This window comes from Zootoca vivipara, chromosome 5, assembly GCF_965207765.1.
Source record: "Zootoca vivipara chromosome 5, rZooViv2.hap1.1, whole genome shotgun sequence".
Taxonomy (NCBI): domain Eukaryota; kingdom Metazoa; phylum Chordata; class Lepidosauria; order Squamata; family Lacertidae; genus Zootoca; species Zootoca vivipara.
This window is the reverse complement of record NC_142588.1, coordinates 47250618-47266130: the sequence shown is the minus strand read 5'-3', so window position 1 is coordinate 47266130 and position 15513 is coordinate 47250618. Positions and strand designations below refer to the sequence as shown.

General features: G+C 42.4%; 1 protein-coding gene across 2 annotated transcripts in view; it reads left to right on the top strand.

The window, feature by feature from the left end:
- The first annotated feature begins 3129 nt into the window (after window positions 1–3129).
- The window catches only part of FHIP2A (FHF complex subunit HOOK interacting protein 2A), a 33960-nt gene continuing 21576 nt past the window's right edge, over window positions 3130–15513 (top strand). The window contains exons 1-6 of one of the 2 annotated variants that reach the window (XM_060274758.2): window positions 3242–3588; window positions 9403–9481; window positions 11191–11360; window positions 12414–12518; window positions 12712–12834; window positions 13704–13742. In XM_060274758.2, coding sequence (XP_060130741.2) covers window positions 3544–3588; window positions 9403–9481; window positions 11191–11360; window positions 12414–12518; window positions 12712–12834; window positions 13704–13742 — 561 coding nt within the window. In that variant the 5' untranslated portion in view covers window positions 3242–3543. Of the gene's footprint in view, window positions 3589–9402; window positions 9482–11190; window positions 11361–12413; window positions 12519–12711; window positions 12835–13703; window positions 13743–15513 lie in introns of both variants that reach the window. The other variant, XM_035133087.3, reaches the window with a different exon arrangement.

Genomic DNA, 15513 nt, shown 5'->3' with positions numbered 1-15513 from the left:
GAGGGAATTAAGTGTGCCACACTAAGGAGCATTCAGAGCAAATGACTGAAGCAAATGATCATCTGCTTCTTCAGTGTTTATCTCACATCACGCCATTCATTCCCCTTCACAATCTACTGTAGTTTTCAGGATTGAAAATTTTTATTCTTTTGACTAGTTGGTTGGCTAGTGTAGAATTCGTGCTTCATTCATATGCCACATGCTAACAAAATGTTGTCTGGGTGGATTACATGATTAAATAATTGGTTTTTTAAAATAAAAAAAGTAAAAGTAAACACAGCTCAGAATTTAAACACTAGATAGGATCAAAACATTTAAAAGATGGGGAACCCTACAGCTAACATATTTGCTTATTTGAAAATAATATTTTTAAACCACCATATAATTAAATAATTAAAGCCTAAAATGATAAGATCATAAAACACAGGACAAATGACCAACTGAATCAAATTCTATAAAAATGCTTGGCAAAACAGAAATGTTTTCAATGGATGGTAAGATATCAGAATTGCAGTGATCTCTCTATGAAGGATGCTGGCAACACTACTGAGAAGGCCCTTTCTGTCACATAATCACCTATTGTACCTCACTTGACCGGACATTCAAAGGACCTTAGATCACGATACTGTATCAGCATCTGAGAAGTCACATGTGGGAAAGAGATAATCATTCAGGTACAAAGTCACAATGCTGTAAAAAGCCTTAAAAGTCAACATCAATACTTTGAATTGGAACTCTAAACAGAGCAAAAGCCATTAACAAATAGTGCAACAGCCCATCTAAGCCCATATTGCAGTCATATTTTGTACCAACCAAAGTTTCTGGGCCATTTTCAAAGGTGCCCTCATAAAAAAAGTGTTACAGTAATCTAAATGGGAGGCTATCAGGACACCAATCACTGAAGTAAGTCAGCTCCCCAAGTAAGTACCTAGGTTGGAAGAAGGTTTTTGAGACACAGTGGCAAACTATGCCACTAGTGACAACGATGGGCCAAGGAATAACCCTGTCTTCAGTGTGTTTCTAGTGTGATTTTTCAAATGACATTTTTATATAATACAAAACATTAATTTGTCACCCTGAGACCTTGGGAATATAAACACACATAAATGTTCACACTAAAGGGGAGCAAAATCAATAATGTTTGAAAAATGGCAGTGTTCTCTTGCTAAGGTAATGCAAACATGATAGGTCTTTTACTTCTCTCCGTTTCCAACCCTGGAATGTACATCTTGACTGAAGGATCTGGATTTTCCCTATGCAATGTGAGGTAGTCTCCAGCTTTATAAGTTCCCAAGTGTGCCTTCCCTACTCTCCACATTAGCAATGCATCACCACCTACAGTACTTCAGAGATAGTTGTTGGAGTAATCCTTGTCCATTGACCAAGCAAGCTGGGGCTGCTAGGAAATGGAGGACAATATATGGAGGGCCACAAGTTATCCATATCTGACCTATGTGATAGCATCACCTGGTCACAATTTTGACTAAGTCAAAATTTGGAAGCAAATTCAGCTCACTTCCTTCCCTGACTGGTTTGTTTGCCAGTCCTCAATGGCAGACTTCCCTTTTGGAGTTTCCCACAGAGCTTGGGAAATCTTAGGATCATTCTTCATCAGGTACATCCTATGAACACAACCCCCATGTTGCAGATTGTTTCCATTACCTACACTTTGTGAGCTATGGAAGCTTGAATGGCATATAAATCTTCTTTGACACAGCAACCACACTAATACACTTAGAAGACTGAAGTGTAGCAAATGCAAAACTGAAAGCTGAGTGTTTCTCTGGCACTTTGCCTTTTAAATTCAGAGTGGGTACTGTAGTTGGTTCTTGAAAGGAATTCAGTGGGTAGCTGGTTCTTGAAAGGAGTTCAATGAGCTTGCTTTGATTCTTTCTTATCCACCTGGAAGCTCAAAACTGAGCAAAGATTAATCGAGTATTTCATTTATATTGTAATATTGCCAGTGTGGTGTAGTGCTTAGTGTTGGATTAGGACCTTAGAGACCAGGGTTCAAATTCCCACTCAGCCATGAAGCTCAGTGGGGGGGGGGCCTCCGGGCCAGTCACTAACTCTCAGTCTAACCTACCTCATAGGGCTGTTGTGAAAATAAGATGGGAGGGAAGAAAACTATGTACACTGCCTTCAGCTCCTTTAATGACAGACAGGACATAATTATAATAATCAAAAAAAAACAAGCAACTAATCATATACATAGTCACTCATTTCTTGACACTGTCATGCCTCTAAAGTCATCACCATCAAGCAAAGGAAGGTTCGCCTCCATCATGTGCTGACTGAGTTCCAACTGCTCAGCCCCAGCCCCTCATACCGTAGGTGGAGGCTAAAGGGCAACATCAGAGAAGGCAAAGAAAAAGGGCAGGAAATGGCACTTGAATAATCCTGGCATCATAAGAATACCATACCTATTTCTGATGCCAGCACCAGGGTTCAATGCAAGTGGTTACAACTCTTTATAACAGGGATGGCTAACCTGCAGGACTCCAGATGTTGCTGAACTGCGGTTTCCATAATCCCTCGCTGTGCTTCTTGTGATAATTGTTGAGATTCTCTTGGGGCTATAAAGTCAGCTAGTACTCCTCTAAATAAATGAAGTTTATTGCATAGCCAACATAATAACACTGTCACTGAGGAGGTTCCTGTCGCACATACAGAAGCCGGCCAAACTGGCGGCTGACTCTTACTTCACGGTGATGATGAGGCAGCCGCCTCCACTATACTGGAGGGCAGAGGTTAGCTTAACTTGTGCAGGCCGACTTCCAGCATCTCACACCACCCTTCAGCACCCAAGGCGGCAGGGTGGGCCCTGGCTCTTTGCTTCGTGGCTGGGCCTTAGCGGGCTTACATGGCAGAGCTGGCAGGCAGCAAAGTGTCACGGGCACGACCCTGAGAAAACCTGATCCTGCGACTCCTCCTTCCCTTCTGACGAGGAATTCTGAGGAACTCGAAAACTTGCTCACTATTTCGTGGCATTCCGCTTGGCCCCGGCAAAGGCCAAAGAGCGGGTTTCGTAATCTCGTCCTCCTCTTTCTCGCTTCCCTTCTCCTCAGCCCGCCTCCCCCTCGCCAGCTCTCTATCCCTTCGGACCGCTCTCCGTTGTTTTTTGCCTCCCCGGGGCCGGATGCTTCCCGCCCCGCCCCCTACCTCCCTCTACACGGCGGCAGAGGCCTGACTGACTGACTGCCAGACCGAAAGAAAACGCGCAGGCAGCTCCTCAGGCAGCGGCCCCTGTAGGCCGAGCAGTAGCGGCGGCAGGAGAGGGTGTAGCGGCGGCCGCAGAGGAAGGCGCTCGGCTTCCGGGCGGCCCCTTTGGGTGTCGTTCTCCGTCCGCGCCACGGTGTCTCCTGAGGCGAGGGAGCGAGAAGAGCAGCGGAGAGAAGCAGCCATCCCGCTTCGCTTCGGTAGCCGACCCGATCGCCGCGGCCAGGCCCCCCGCATGCAGTCCTCACCCTGGAGCGGCGGCGGCGGCGGATCGAGGAGCTCTCGCGATCCTCCCGGCAGAGGCTGCTCCAGTCCAGGGACAAGATGTTCTCCAAATTCACCTCCATCCTCCAGCACGCCGTGGAGGCGGTAAGGCCACCGGCGGCTCCCGCCACGCAAGCCCGGGGATCCTGTTAGGCCTAAGATGGGGAACGCGCTTTAGGGGGGCCTTCTGGCGACCCCCCTCGCTTTGCTCGGCTGCCGGCTTCGTCCCTTTAACTGCCATGCCTTCCTTTCCTCCCTCCCTCCCTCCGACGCCGGATAGTTTTATTTCTGCCTTAGGACTAGGGGACGGGAGCTTGGCGAGACCCGAGTGGTTTGCTCTTTTCCTCCCAGTCTCCTGGTTGGGCGGGTTACGTGGCTCTGTCCTGTTTCTGGCTCAGTCGAAGCCTCTGGGCGATCACAAATAGGGGGCCCGCAACAAAAGCCAGGAGCCTTTAAGTGCTTCGTTTATTTGTTAGATAAGTTTGTATGCCGTCTTCCCAACAAAGGGTGCTTAGGGTGGCCAGCTACAAATACGCACGCACACACGGTGTAATAAAATACACTGAAACTTTAGTACAGTAGTCCGTATTTATTTAACTATTTTTACCACCCTGCTCTCAAGACATAAAAAAGACTACCAGATCGGCTGTATAAATACATAACAGTCCCTGGCCTCCAACTTAGTACAATCTAAAAATGTGGACACAAAAGGAAAACTGTTTGGTAGGGAGGAGGAAGTACTGTAAGTCAACCTTTCAATATCTAAGTTCTGCTGACCATCTGGGGTGGGAAGCTCCAGGAGAAGAGGCAGGGATATCTCCTCTGTTTCATCCCATGGTGCAACTTTGATGTAAATAAATAATATGATCTAATGCAAAGTAAACAACATAAAATTAAGGCGGGGGGGGGGGGATCACTAAAATCCCAAGGCTGTGGAGTGGGAAGGTTTCCTTGCCTGAATAAGGGGGAGTTTTTGACGGTGCCAATTGGGCAGGCTGACAGCTTGATACGGCTGCCTCCTGCCTGGGAAGCGAGAGCTTTGAAGCTACATATTTCCAGTATGTATAATATTTTTTGTTGCCAGTGGATTTTTTGTGACGGCATACCTGGTGAGTTAAATACAAGCTGCATTCATGTGTAGTTGTGTTTTAGGCTTGGTTTTTTTGTCATTTTGGTTATTTTCTCCAGATTTTTTATACTCCTGCAAACCTATATGCCAGTTGAGTTTGCTGATGTTTTCCTTTTGTGCAGAGGTAGTGCTGTTTTTGCTACATAAACATTGACACTCTAGCCTGAACATCAGAAATAGTGATAATATCCTTCCCTTCCGTTTTATAGGCACATCTAAAATATGGCCCCATGACCTTCTATCCCCTTAGGCACAGTTTCACTGGGGCTTTTGTATTAAAATTTCCTTCACAGCTGCTCCCTCCTTCTGCTCCCACAGTGGACTGGCAAACAGGCTCCAAACAGTCAAATATTCCCTGTGTTCACTCCTGCAGCTTTATAAATGTGTTTGAGAAATTTCCCCCAGTTTCCTAGAATATCCAGTGGGGGAGAGAGAGAGATTGATTGCATTCTGGAGTATCTGAAGTAATAAACAAAAGTACCTTTGTACTAATCGCTCATCAAAACCAGTTATCCCTGCAAATTGGGGGGCACCTAACATCCCTAATATTTGATTCTTCCGGGTTGAGTAGACGTTTTTTCAACTGCCTGTGAAGCATTATGACAGTTGTGCCAGCTGGGCAGTGAGAGGCCTATCTACCGTAAGCCTTCTGGCATGTAATATTAAAAACTATATTCTGCATAGCTGCCAAGTTCTCCCTTTTTTAAAGGGAAATTCCCTTATGCTGAATAGGCTTCCTCGCGAGAAAAGGGAAAACTTGGCAGCTATGTATTCTGTGTCATTTGGCTTAAATCTGGGCAGCTAACCTCCTGCCTGCAGCCCTGATGCCCACCCACCCCCCAAAGTTGATCAATTTTGGCAGTGGGTTGTTGTTTTTTAATTACATGCTGCTGGTATGGGTAGATAGGTTTAAATGCCACTGCCCACCACAGTGCCTTAATGGGAATGCAAATCCCTGTTGATCAGATTGGTCATTTGATGAGTACAAGGGCAATAATTCCCTTCCTCAGAAGATCTGCACTGATCAGCTGTGGAGGGGGAAACTGGGTGGGGTGAATACACCCACCATTAGCATGTACCACCCAGAGGTTTGACCAAGGATTAATGGGTTAACCACCCCTGGCCTAAAGTCCTCTTAAGATACCGGTACTTTGTATGCCAACACAATTCCATTCTTGGGGTAAAAGTTCAGTATAATTACTATTCTACCTTCCATCAAGTAACCAGGTTATTCCAGCTGATTCTATGACCTGTGGCAAAAAAATTCCAAAGGTTGATTATACGTTTGTGCAAGGTAGGACTTGCCTTTGAGCAGGTGCATTGCCCTTTAATTTTCTTTAATGATTCCTTGTGTTACCATTATGAGACGAATTGAAAATGATGCCTCCAGTGCTTTCTTTGCTCCTTGACGAATTTTAACATTCCACTCAATTTGTGTTACGCCAACCACGTGTGTATGCCAACCACATGTTTATTAATGAAAAATTTTATTCAATAAAAGTTATAAAAATCTAGTTTGTATCACCTCCAACCATGTAATATCTCAGCATCAGATCTCTATTGTCCTAATGCAGATTTCCAATGGACTCCTTCTGAAAATATAGTACAAGTACATCTTTTTAATAAAGTAAATATGTCAAACATGCATATTATGCTGGTGCATGTCTCAGGTTGCTGGAATTGGCTGCAGCTACGGTACATTGTGAATGTAGAATAGGTTATTGGCCTGGAAAAAATATGTTAGTCAAATTAAATGTTTGAAACGATGGATTATATACTCCACGGCAGGCCCGGCTCTAGGGGTAGTCTTGGTGGCGCAGGGCGCTGGGCAGGCAGGGGGGCGCGGTGAAACCACGCGGAAGCTGTGCTGCGGGCTGCGCCCGCTCACAAGGGCGGGGGCGCCGGAGCGATCTCCGTGCCACGGCGCCAGGGTGTCCGACCTGCTTGAGACGGCCCTGCTCCATGGATTTCACTAGTGAGGCCACAACCTTTTCCTGTAATTTTTATACTACTGATTTCTGATAGAATTCTTGAGAGTGCAAGGTAAAATATTAGTAAAGCCCCAAAACTTCACTGTAGGAGTTTTTGAACTTTTATCCAGCTAAGACATACTCAGAATCGACCCATGATATCAGAGTTAGTTTTAGTGGGTCTGTTGGATACAACTCATTGTTTTGGTTAGATACATGTGTACCTAAAAATGAGCCTGAATGTCATACATTAGGCCCTTAATTTACACAGGGATTATGTTCCGGGGATTGCACCTAAAGCCAACATTGGGTACAATCAAAGCCAATTGGGTTCAATGGCAGTTAAAAGGTAAAGGTAAAGAAACCCCTGACCATTAGATCCATTCGTGACCGACTCTGGGGTTGTGGCGCTCATCTCACGTTATTGGCCGAGGGAGCCGGCGTACAACTTCCAGGTCATGTGGCCAGCATGACAAAGCCGCTTCTGGCAAATCAGAGCAGCACACAGAAACGCTGTTTACCTTCCTGCTGGAGCAGTCCGCATAAGGGAATTTCCCTTTAAAAAAGGAAAAAGTTGACAGCTATGGTAAAGCTGAATGCACACAAGTTAAATGTGTGCAAGCTGCTGGTTTACCGTACAAGGGGCATGATAGGGTTTGTGAAAGATTTGCACAGCTTTGAGTCTGACAACATTGTGTGGTTTTATCAGCAGTCTTCTAAGAAGTCAAGTCAGGTCATAGCAGTGCCTCACTGCTAAACAAGTGAAAAAAATAAATTTGGTGGTGTGTACAAAGCAGGCCCCAACCTTTTAAAGAGTGCTGAAGTCAATGAAATATAGTACCTATCATGTTGAGTTTTGTATGTTTTTGTTGGTGTTCATTGCTGAAGTTTTCTCACTAGGTCTGTAGAAAAGCTTTTGGTATACAGTAGTGTTCATTAGAAATAATCTATATTGGATGTTGTGTTCTGAGAAATTGAATTTGTTTTAAAGGCACATTTGGCCTGGTGTACTGCATGTTGTCTTTCTTCTTAATTTTGAAGCTGATGAGTGCTGAAAGTAGTCACAGTTCTGTCTGTTTGTGTTAGTTTCAAAGATTCAAATGTTGAAAAAAAATCATATGCATTTAACTTAGTGGGTAATAGGTGTGCTTAGGTCAGTGGCTTGATATGATGTATATATAAAATGACTTATTTATGAAATCTGTTAATTTCAGTGGGTCTCCTTTGTGTGTGACATAGTTGTATATCACCCTCCGATCCCAAATCCGCTTAATTGAAAGTACATCGAAAGCTATAATCTCTAGTTCTATGGAAGTGTGTTTAGGATCAAGATTAAGACATTTTTACAGATTTCAGAAATGTCTGGCTTTCACTAACCTAAAGTGACCATGATAGCTTGTTTGGACTTCCTTTTAAATAATATTGCAATACCAATGCTCCCCCTTTGTCATTTTGAATATGTATATGCATAGCAATATAATATCCAACAGCCTATTCTTTCCATAATTCAATTCTTTTTGCAAGTCACTCCTAGGAGTGTTGCCACTTCTCCATTTTCAGAACTGCCAGCCAAAAGTTGACACAGAACATCAAATCAGGCATATGTCAAGTTTATTAAAAATGGCAGCCAGTCTGCTACAAGATCAGAAGTTAAATCCTGCTGCCATTATTTTTGTTTCAAAAATATTGTAGAATATGTGATCAGAAATGGGTGTGCTATAATTTGTACTATTCAAAAATAAGAGAAAACTAGTTAGTTTTTCCCCATTTTTCCAGTAGCATTACTAGGAGTATGTACAGTACTTCTTCTCAGGAAGGAAGGAAGGCCAATTTCCCAAGGAGTCAGCTGCCAGTTTAATTATTCATTTCATAAAATTTATAAACCACTTGATTGTAAAAAAAAAACAGCAACTCAAAGCAGTTTACAAAGCTGGTGAGCTGTCACACCAGACATTGTCCACTGTACACTCCCCATTTAATCAGCACCCATTGTTCACTCCTCGTTCCCAGAGGCCTAACTGAATTTCAGCCACACTTTATTACCTCTTTGTTATCATATTTTTACATTCTTCTTATTGTTAATGATAATTATCATGATAATAATAATGTGATAATGATAATATGATACCATAACAAAGATTAAAAACCTCAAATTACCCTTTATTGGCAAAGGTGCTCATTTGGGGCTCTGTACCAGTAAGGCAAGGGGATGCGGGTGGCGCTTTGGGTTAAACCACAGAGCCAAGAGCTTGCCGATCAGAAGGTCGGCAGTTCGAATCCCTGCAACAGGGTGAGCTCCCATTGCTCGGTCCCTGCTGCTGCCAACATAGCAGTTCAAAAGCACGTCAAAGTGCAAGCAGATAAATAGGTACCGCTCCGGCGGGAAGGTAAAGTGGCTTAGTCATGCTGGCCACATGACCTAGAAGCTGTATGCCGGTTCCCTCGGTGAGTAAAGCGAGATGAACACTGCAACCCCAGAGTTGTCCGCGACTGGACCTAATGGTCAGGGGTCCCTTTACCTTTACCTTTACCAGTAAGGCAAGAATGCAGAACTGGGGAAGCTTTTGGGAGTTTCATGTCAGTAGTGGGACATGACATTGTCACACTTGCAACACAAAAGCAAGAGGTTTCTATACACAAACTCCATCCACCATCCAGGCATTATCAAAGAGTGGGGCCAGTGAAGGGTGTGGTGCTACCTCCCAGAAGAGAAAATGGTCCCCCCGCCCCTGTTTGAAATTATTATGTTTGCAACTCGGTTTTCCTAAAGACTAACATTTAGGAAATGTCCTTTGTCTGCTTTTTATTTCTTTCCTGCAGCTTGCGCCATCCCTTCCATTGCAAGAAGACTTTGTTTTCCACTGGAAGGCGATTACCCATTACTACATAGAGACATCAGGTAAGAGCCATTTATTTGCAACTTCAGCACACAATTATGCAGATGGGAGTACTGTTTGATACTTAAAAGTAATGATCTGGGAAATAATAAAATTAAGCAGGGAAATAGCTGGTGGGACCTGAATGTTACACTTCACAATAACTTTCAAAACGTATTCAGTGCTGCCATCACAGAGATTCAAAGTCTTTAGATGTTGCAATTCATTCCTATTTGCTTTGTAATGATAGTTGTTTGTAGACAGTTGCATAACAGGGAATAGCAAACTTGCTACTGGATTATTTATACACTTGCCACATACCGGTAGTAGTAAAAATTGCTTCCAGATTCGTAATATAAAATTACTTCACACACCAGTTTGCTGATAAATGCAATAGAGACCAGTTAAGTTTCTTCACAACATTAAAACTTCCTCTCCCAAATAACACATAGGAAGTCTATACAGTATGTAGCGCATAGCTGCCAAGTTATCCCTTTTTTACAGGGATTTTCCCTTATGCTGAATAGGCTTCCTCGCGAGAAAAGGGAAAACTTGGCAGCTATGATGTAGCGTCAGATTATCCTCAAGCATTTTGTGTCAAGTGTTACATTGTTTCTGTTCCTTTTTGTAAAGTTATAGTCCTGCATAGTTATAGAAAATACCAAGTAGGAACTCAATTCAGGCAGGGTCATACCCGTTAACTTTAACAAGAAAGACAACTCCACACATTCAAAGCTTAACTGAAGTAACAAATATGTTTGTGATTTTTCTCTTTCTTCCATGAGAAGTCAAGGGAATTCACACAACCCACAGCCATAAATTGGAAGAATGTGGGTGGGGCCAGCTACACAGCCAACCGACTCTCTGACAATGTGCCATAGCTGCCTCCCCACCCCCCAATCTTTGATCAGCATGTGAAGGGACTCTGTGTATGTACATCAGTATGGGTAAAGAACAGGAGCAATAGTGCTGCGGAGCCACAACATTAACCTCCCATCACAGCATCGCTACCACTTACCAAGTGGGTTAAGGAAGCAATAAGGTCAGGCTGTGTGCATGCACTGATAGGGAATGCCTGATTGTCTCTGCTGGTGTATCCATAACCCTGACCTCACCCATTTTGGTAAGCAGAAGCCATGCTGCTACTGGGAGGTTATTATTGGTGAAGAGGACCTCCATGTGATTGGGCCAGATTCCCATTTATATGGAATAGTTCTAGATGCATACTAATGCATAGAGCTCCGTCGTATTGCCAGGGCGGGGGGCAGAGAGCTGGTGTAGCCCACACAAGCCCTCTTTGCATTCATTCAACAAGGGGTAGAGTTGTGCAAACTCCCATCAGCCAGAATAGGAAAAGTCAAATGAAAATGTGTTTGAGTGCATGATCTTCATTGTAAGGTATTTAACTTTTATGTGGTGGCTCCCCACTTGTGGAATGCTCTCCCCAAGGAAGCTTGCCTCTTGTCTTCTTTACATATCTTTAGGTGCCAGGCAGAAACATTCCTCTTCTTCCAGACATTTGGCTAATTAAACAATCTATGGCCTTTTAAACTGGGGGGGTTGGTATTGTTTTCGTTTGTTGCTATGGTATGTATTTTTTGTGTTTTTATATTGTAAATGCCCTGTGATCCTCAGATGAAGGACAGTGTAGCAATTTAATAAACAGTAGTAGTAAAAGTAGTAACAACAACTGAGACTGGAGACTTTATTTTAATGGAACCTGTTTCTCTAGATGACAAAGCTCCTGTGACTGATACCAACATTCCCTCTCACCTGGAGCAGATGTTGGATATTTTAGTTCAGGAAGAAAATGAGAGGGAGTCTGGTGAAACGGGACCTTGTATGGAATATTTACTGCATCACAAGATCCTAGAGACTTTGTACACCTTGGGCAAGGCTGATGTAAGTATAGCTCCATTGCAGAAAACTCGGATCCTGTGACTGGATATAATCATGCGTACTTAGTTTGTGCGTACTGTTTCAGTAATCGAAATTTTGACTTGTCATATTTTTGCAGTATGAACTTTAAGAACGAAATAGTGTTTTATTACAATTGGTGAAGAAATGCTGCTGTTGAATGTAGAGGGCAGAAGGACATGGGGTCATGGAAAGAGTGAAAGCTAATTTGATTGAGTAGTAGCTGAACATTCTCCTAATACATTGTATCCCTCTTCACTTGGGGAAAAAAAATGTCAAGGGTTGAAACTGCCATGGAAAGCATGCACACGTAATCTTTTCAAGATTCTCCATCCTGACACACACACAGAGAGAGAAAGAGCGACAGAGAGAGAGAGAGAGAGAGAGAGAGAGAGAGAGAGAGAGAGTCAAAAACACAAAGACACACAAGACCACACAGGGCCAGCTCTAGGTAAGGTCCCGGTGGCGCAGCGCGCCAGGGCGCCGGGCTGGGAGGCGGGGCGCTGCAAGGGCGGGGGCGCCGGAGCGATCTCCGCGCCTCAGTGCCAGGGCACCTGACCTGCTCCAGACTGCCCTGAGACCACACACTCATTTGGGTGTGAGAGACTACTGCTAGACATAAAAGAATGAACACTTGCATATCTTTGTGTTTATTTGTGTGCTGGTTTCCCACAGTATATTGCAGTATATTGTATGAACAACAAACTAAACAACTGCAAATGTTTGCTACAGATATAAAACAAGTGCATAGGATCTTAGTCCATGCTAGTTTGAAATGCTAAATTAACTGCATAATGTGTACTATAAAGGTCAGACCTTCTTAAGACGTTCAAGTATAGGGCAGTATAGAAAAAGTAAATAAAAAATATATATAATTGGTCTAAGTGTTGTACCAAATCTCTGTATTGTAAAATGGGTGATATATTGGATGCATTTAATGTGTTTGTTACTAAACTAATGTTTCTAGACACCTTATTGATTTTGTTTGCCAGTTTCCACATTATGTAGATTTCATGTTTATTGTATCTCTTTTTCTAGTGTCCTCCAGGCATGAAACAGCAGGTTTTATCCTTTTATACAAAGCTGCTGGGAAGAATACAACAGCCTCTTCTCCCACACATAAATGTACACAGACCTGTGCAGGTACTAAACTATCTTTTTAAAGGAACACATTTTTATGATGCCTCCCCGAATATTGGATGTAATATTTCAGTTTTGTTGCTTTAAGATCTTAGAAAGTGAAATTCAACAATGTATCCTGATGTGGGCATTTTTATTGGGGTTTTATTTTCTTTAGTAGTAGTAGTACTATTAATAATAATATTCTCTTGAACAGAAATTAATCAGACTTTGCGGGGAAGTTATGGCAACACCCACAGAAAATGAAGAAATCCAGTTTCTCTGTACAGTGTGTGCAAAGCTGAAACAAGATCCATACTTGGTTAACTTTTTCCTTGAGGTAGGTAGATCACGCTGCTTGTTAACAGGTTTTTTTTTCACTATAAAGGGAACTGAGTTAGGTATCTGTCAGGATCAGAGGGGCAGGGAATAAAGTCTTTTGATCCCTGGAAGCTACTTCTAACCTGCTACTGGCTCCTGAGCCTTCCCCATAAGTTGCTTGTATGTTTCCAAGTTCTTTTGCGATTGCCGGGGCTAGAAACTGCTTTTCAACAGAGAGTTGAAGTTATCGGGAAGAATTTCTGACAGTAAGAGCTGTTCAACAGACTTCCATGAGAAGTAATGGACTCACCTTCCTTGGAGATTTTTAAGCAGAGGTTGGATGACCACCTGTCATGGATGCTTTAGTTGAGATCCCTGCATTGCAGGGGGATGGACTTAGATGATCCCTTCCAAAACTACAATTCTATGATTCTATGACTTGTGCCAGAAACAAGATTCTGTGTTTCTGTGGTGATATTACAGAAGCATAAAATCTACACAACAGTGCTGCATTTTAATTTTTATATTTATTCTCCTCCCCTCTCTTTATTGTTATTAATCTAATGAACTAAGTAATCATCCCTATGCCAAGAATATTTCTTTATGCTTCTTATTTTATCAGTTAGCATTCTCTGGTGAAGGTTTTCTTTTTGTTGTTGTTACCATCTCTGGAAGATTTTATTTATCTGGCATTCTTTTCTTAATCAGAGGAGATGCTTTCTGTATTTCCCCCTCTTCTACATAGAGAGGTGTCCAGCCCCTTCCTGTTAAATTTGGCAAACTGTTGCTTATTCTTGCTATCCCCAGTGGTCTGGGAGTGAAGTCCCTTGATGGTGGTGATCTTGACTCTGAAAATATGGAGCTTGTTTCATTAAACTTTCCTATTAGGTGATACAAGACCCTGTCCTACATACTTCCAGGAGGCAGGTGAGCAGGTGGGCTTCAGAACTGCATGGACAGACCAGTGGATTTTGTCTGTTTGGCTGAGCTAAATGCAAAAGCTCTTTTGTTTGAAATTCACTAACCCTGTGAAATGGAGAGAAAATGTGCCCTGTAGGGTTACTTGAATTAAGTATCATGTTTAAATTAGGTCTCTGGAGCGGCATGATACCATATTAGCACCCTAGAAATCCACAGCTCTGGCACATGCTTCAGCAGTGTGCTAATGCTGCATATGTAGGAACTAGCATACAAACAATAGCACAATTTAAGCATCCTGCTGGCTGTATGCAACCCCTCATAGATAACACTACTTTTACATAGCCTTGTCAGGTAGGAACTAAATTTAATCCAAGTGGAAACTAGGCTTGTTAGCATAGAAGGTGTAGAGGCTGCAGGTCTTCTCTATGCAGAATTAGTTGTCACACCTCCTCCTCTGCTCCACCATCTTTATATTGGGAACCATTCAAGTATATTATATTACATTATAAAATAAATTATATTCAAGAGCTGTAAGATTGTTTTCTGTGATGCATGGCATGTTGCATGTTCTTCCAGCACTTTTCAGGAATAAAAGTGAAGACTGACAGTAAAATATTTCTTAAGGCTCAGGGATAGTTATGTGCATAATAGATGGTTATACAGGTTTATTTTACTAAAGGATTGCCACTATTGCTTATAAAAGGTACTGTAGGATATGCATTTTCTTCATCTTCAGGGATAATTAACTGCGTGCTCATACTTTCCCCCATCTCTTATAAAGACTGATACTTTGAATCTGTATGCTCTGAAGGTCTTTCTAAACATCTGAAACTGATTTATAGGCAGGGGTGCAATTCTTCCATTTCAAGAAGAATGTGAAGTGAGGAACATGGATCCCCAGGGAATGGTGTCAAGATCTTATTAAGATGACAGGTGCAGATTTCCTGAAAATAACTGCTGATTCTTAGGACATCTTTTGTTTTTCTTAGACATATGCAGCACAGAAGCATGGTTAGATTGGAATCTGAAACTGTGTTTCCAGAACCACAGAGATAAGGTGGATTGGGGTCTTGACCTGAAAATTCACATTTTCCATTAAATGCAATTGTGTCAAAAGGTTGCTTGTATATAGTAAATGTGACATTCGTACTGAAGATTGAACAAATCAAATGGCATCCACTTACTTCAGTGGCTTGATAGAATAAGGAAAGGCCTTTTTTTGCACACTTATTGAACTGACTAATACAGAGGTTGGTGTAAAAGGCAAATGTTAAATAATGGCTCCAGCTAGTGGGTTGGCTGAGGTTCCTTTTTTATAATTTATGTAAAGCCTGGCATGTAGGATTTGTGCAGTATGCTTGTTAAAGTAGTCATGTGCTTGTCCAACCCTTGACCTTTAAGAGTAATATGTCATCTGCCAACATGTCATCTGCCAATGGTTCTAGTATTATGAATGAGATGTGTTTTATCCAGAAACCAAAGAACAGAAGAAGTAAGCCATGGTGGATAAATAGTCATTTTTGCAAGGAAAAATTAATTCAAAGATAGAATGTAATAAATCAAAAGATAATGGCCAATGAAATTCAGCCCAAGATATATAATGACAGTTTATAGGGTTGCCAGTTGCTTCAACTTTATCAAAAGCCAGTTTAAATGCAGAACTTCAGCATCTATATGAGATATACAATGGCCATTAAGATTCTGCAGCTTCACAGTGCTGGCTGAGGTAAATGGCTTCCCAGAAATTCAAATGCCGTTTTCAAACCCCGAGAGTCTT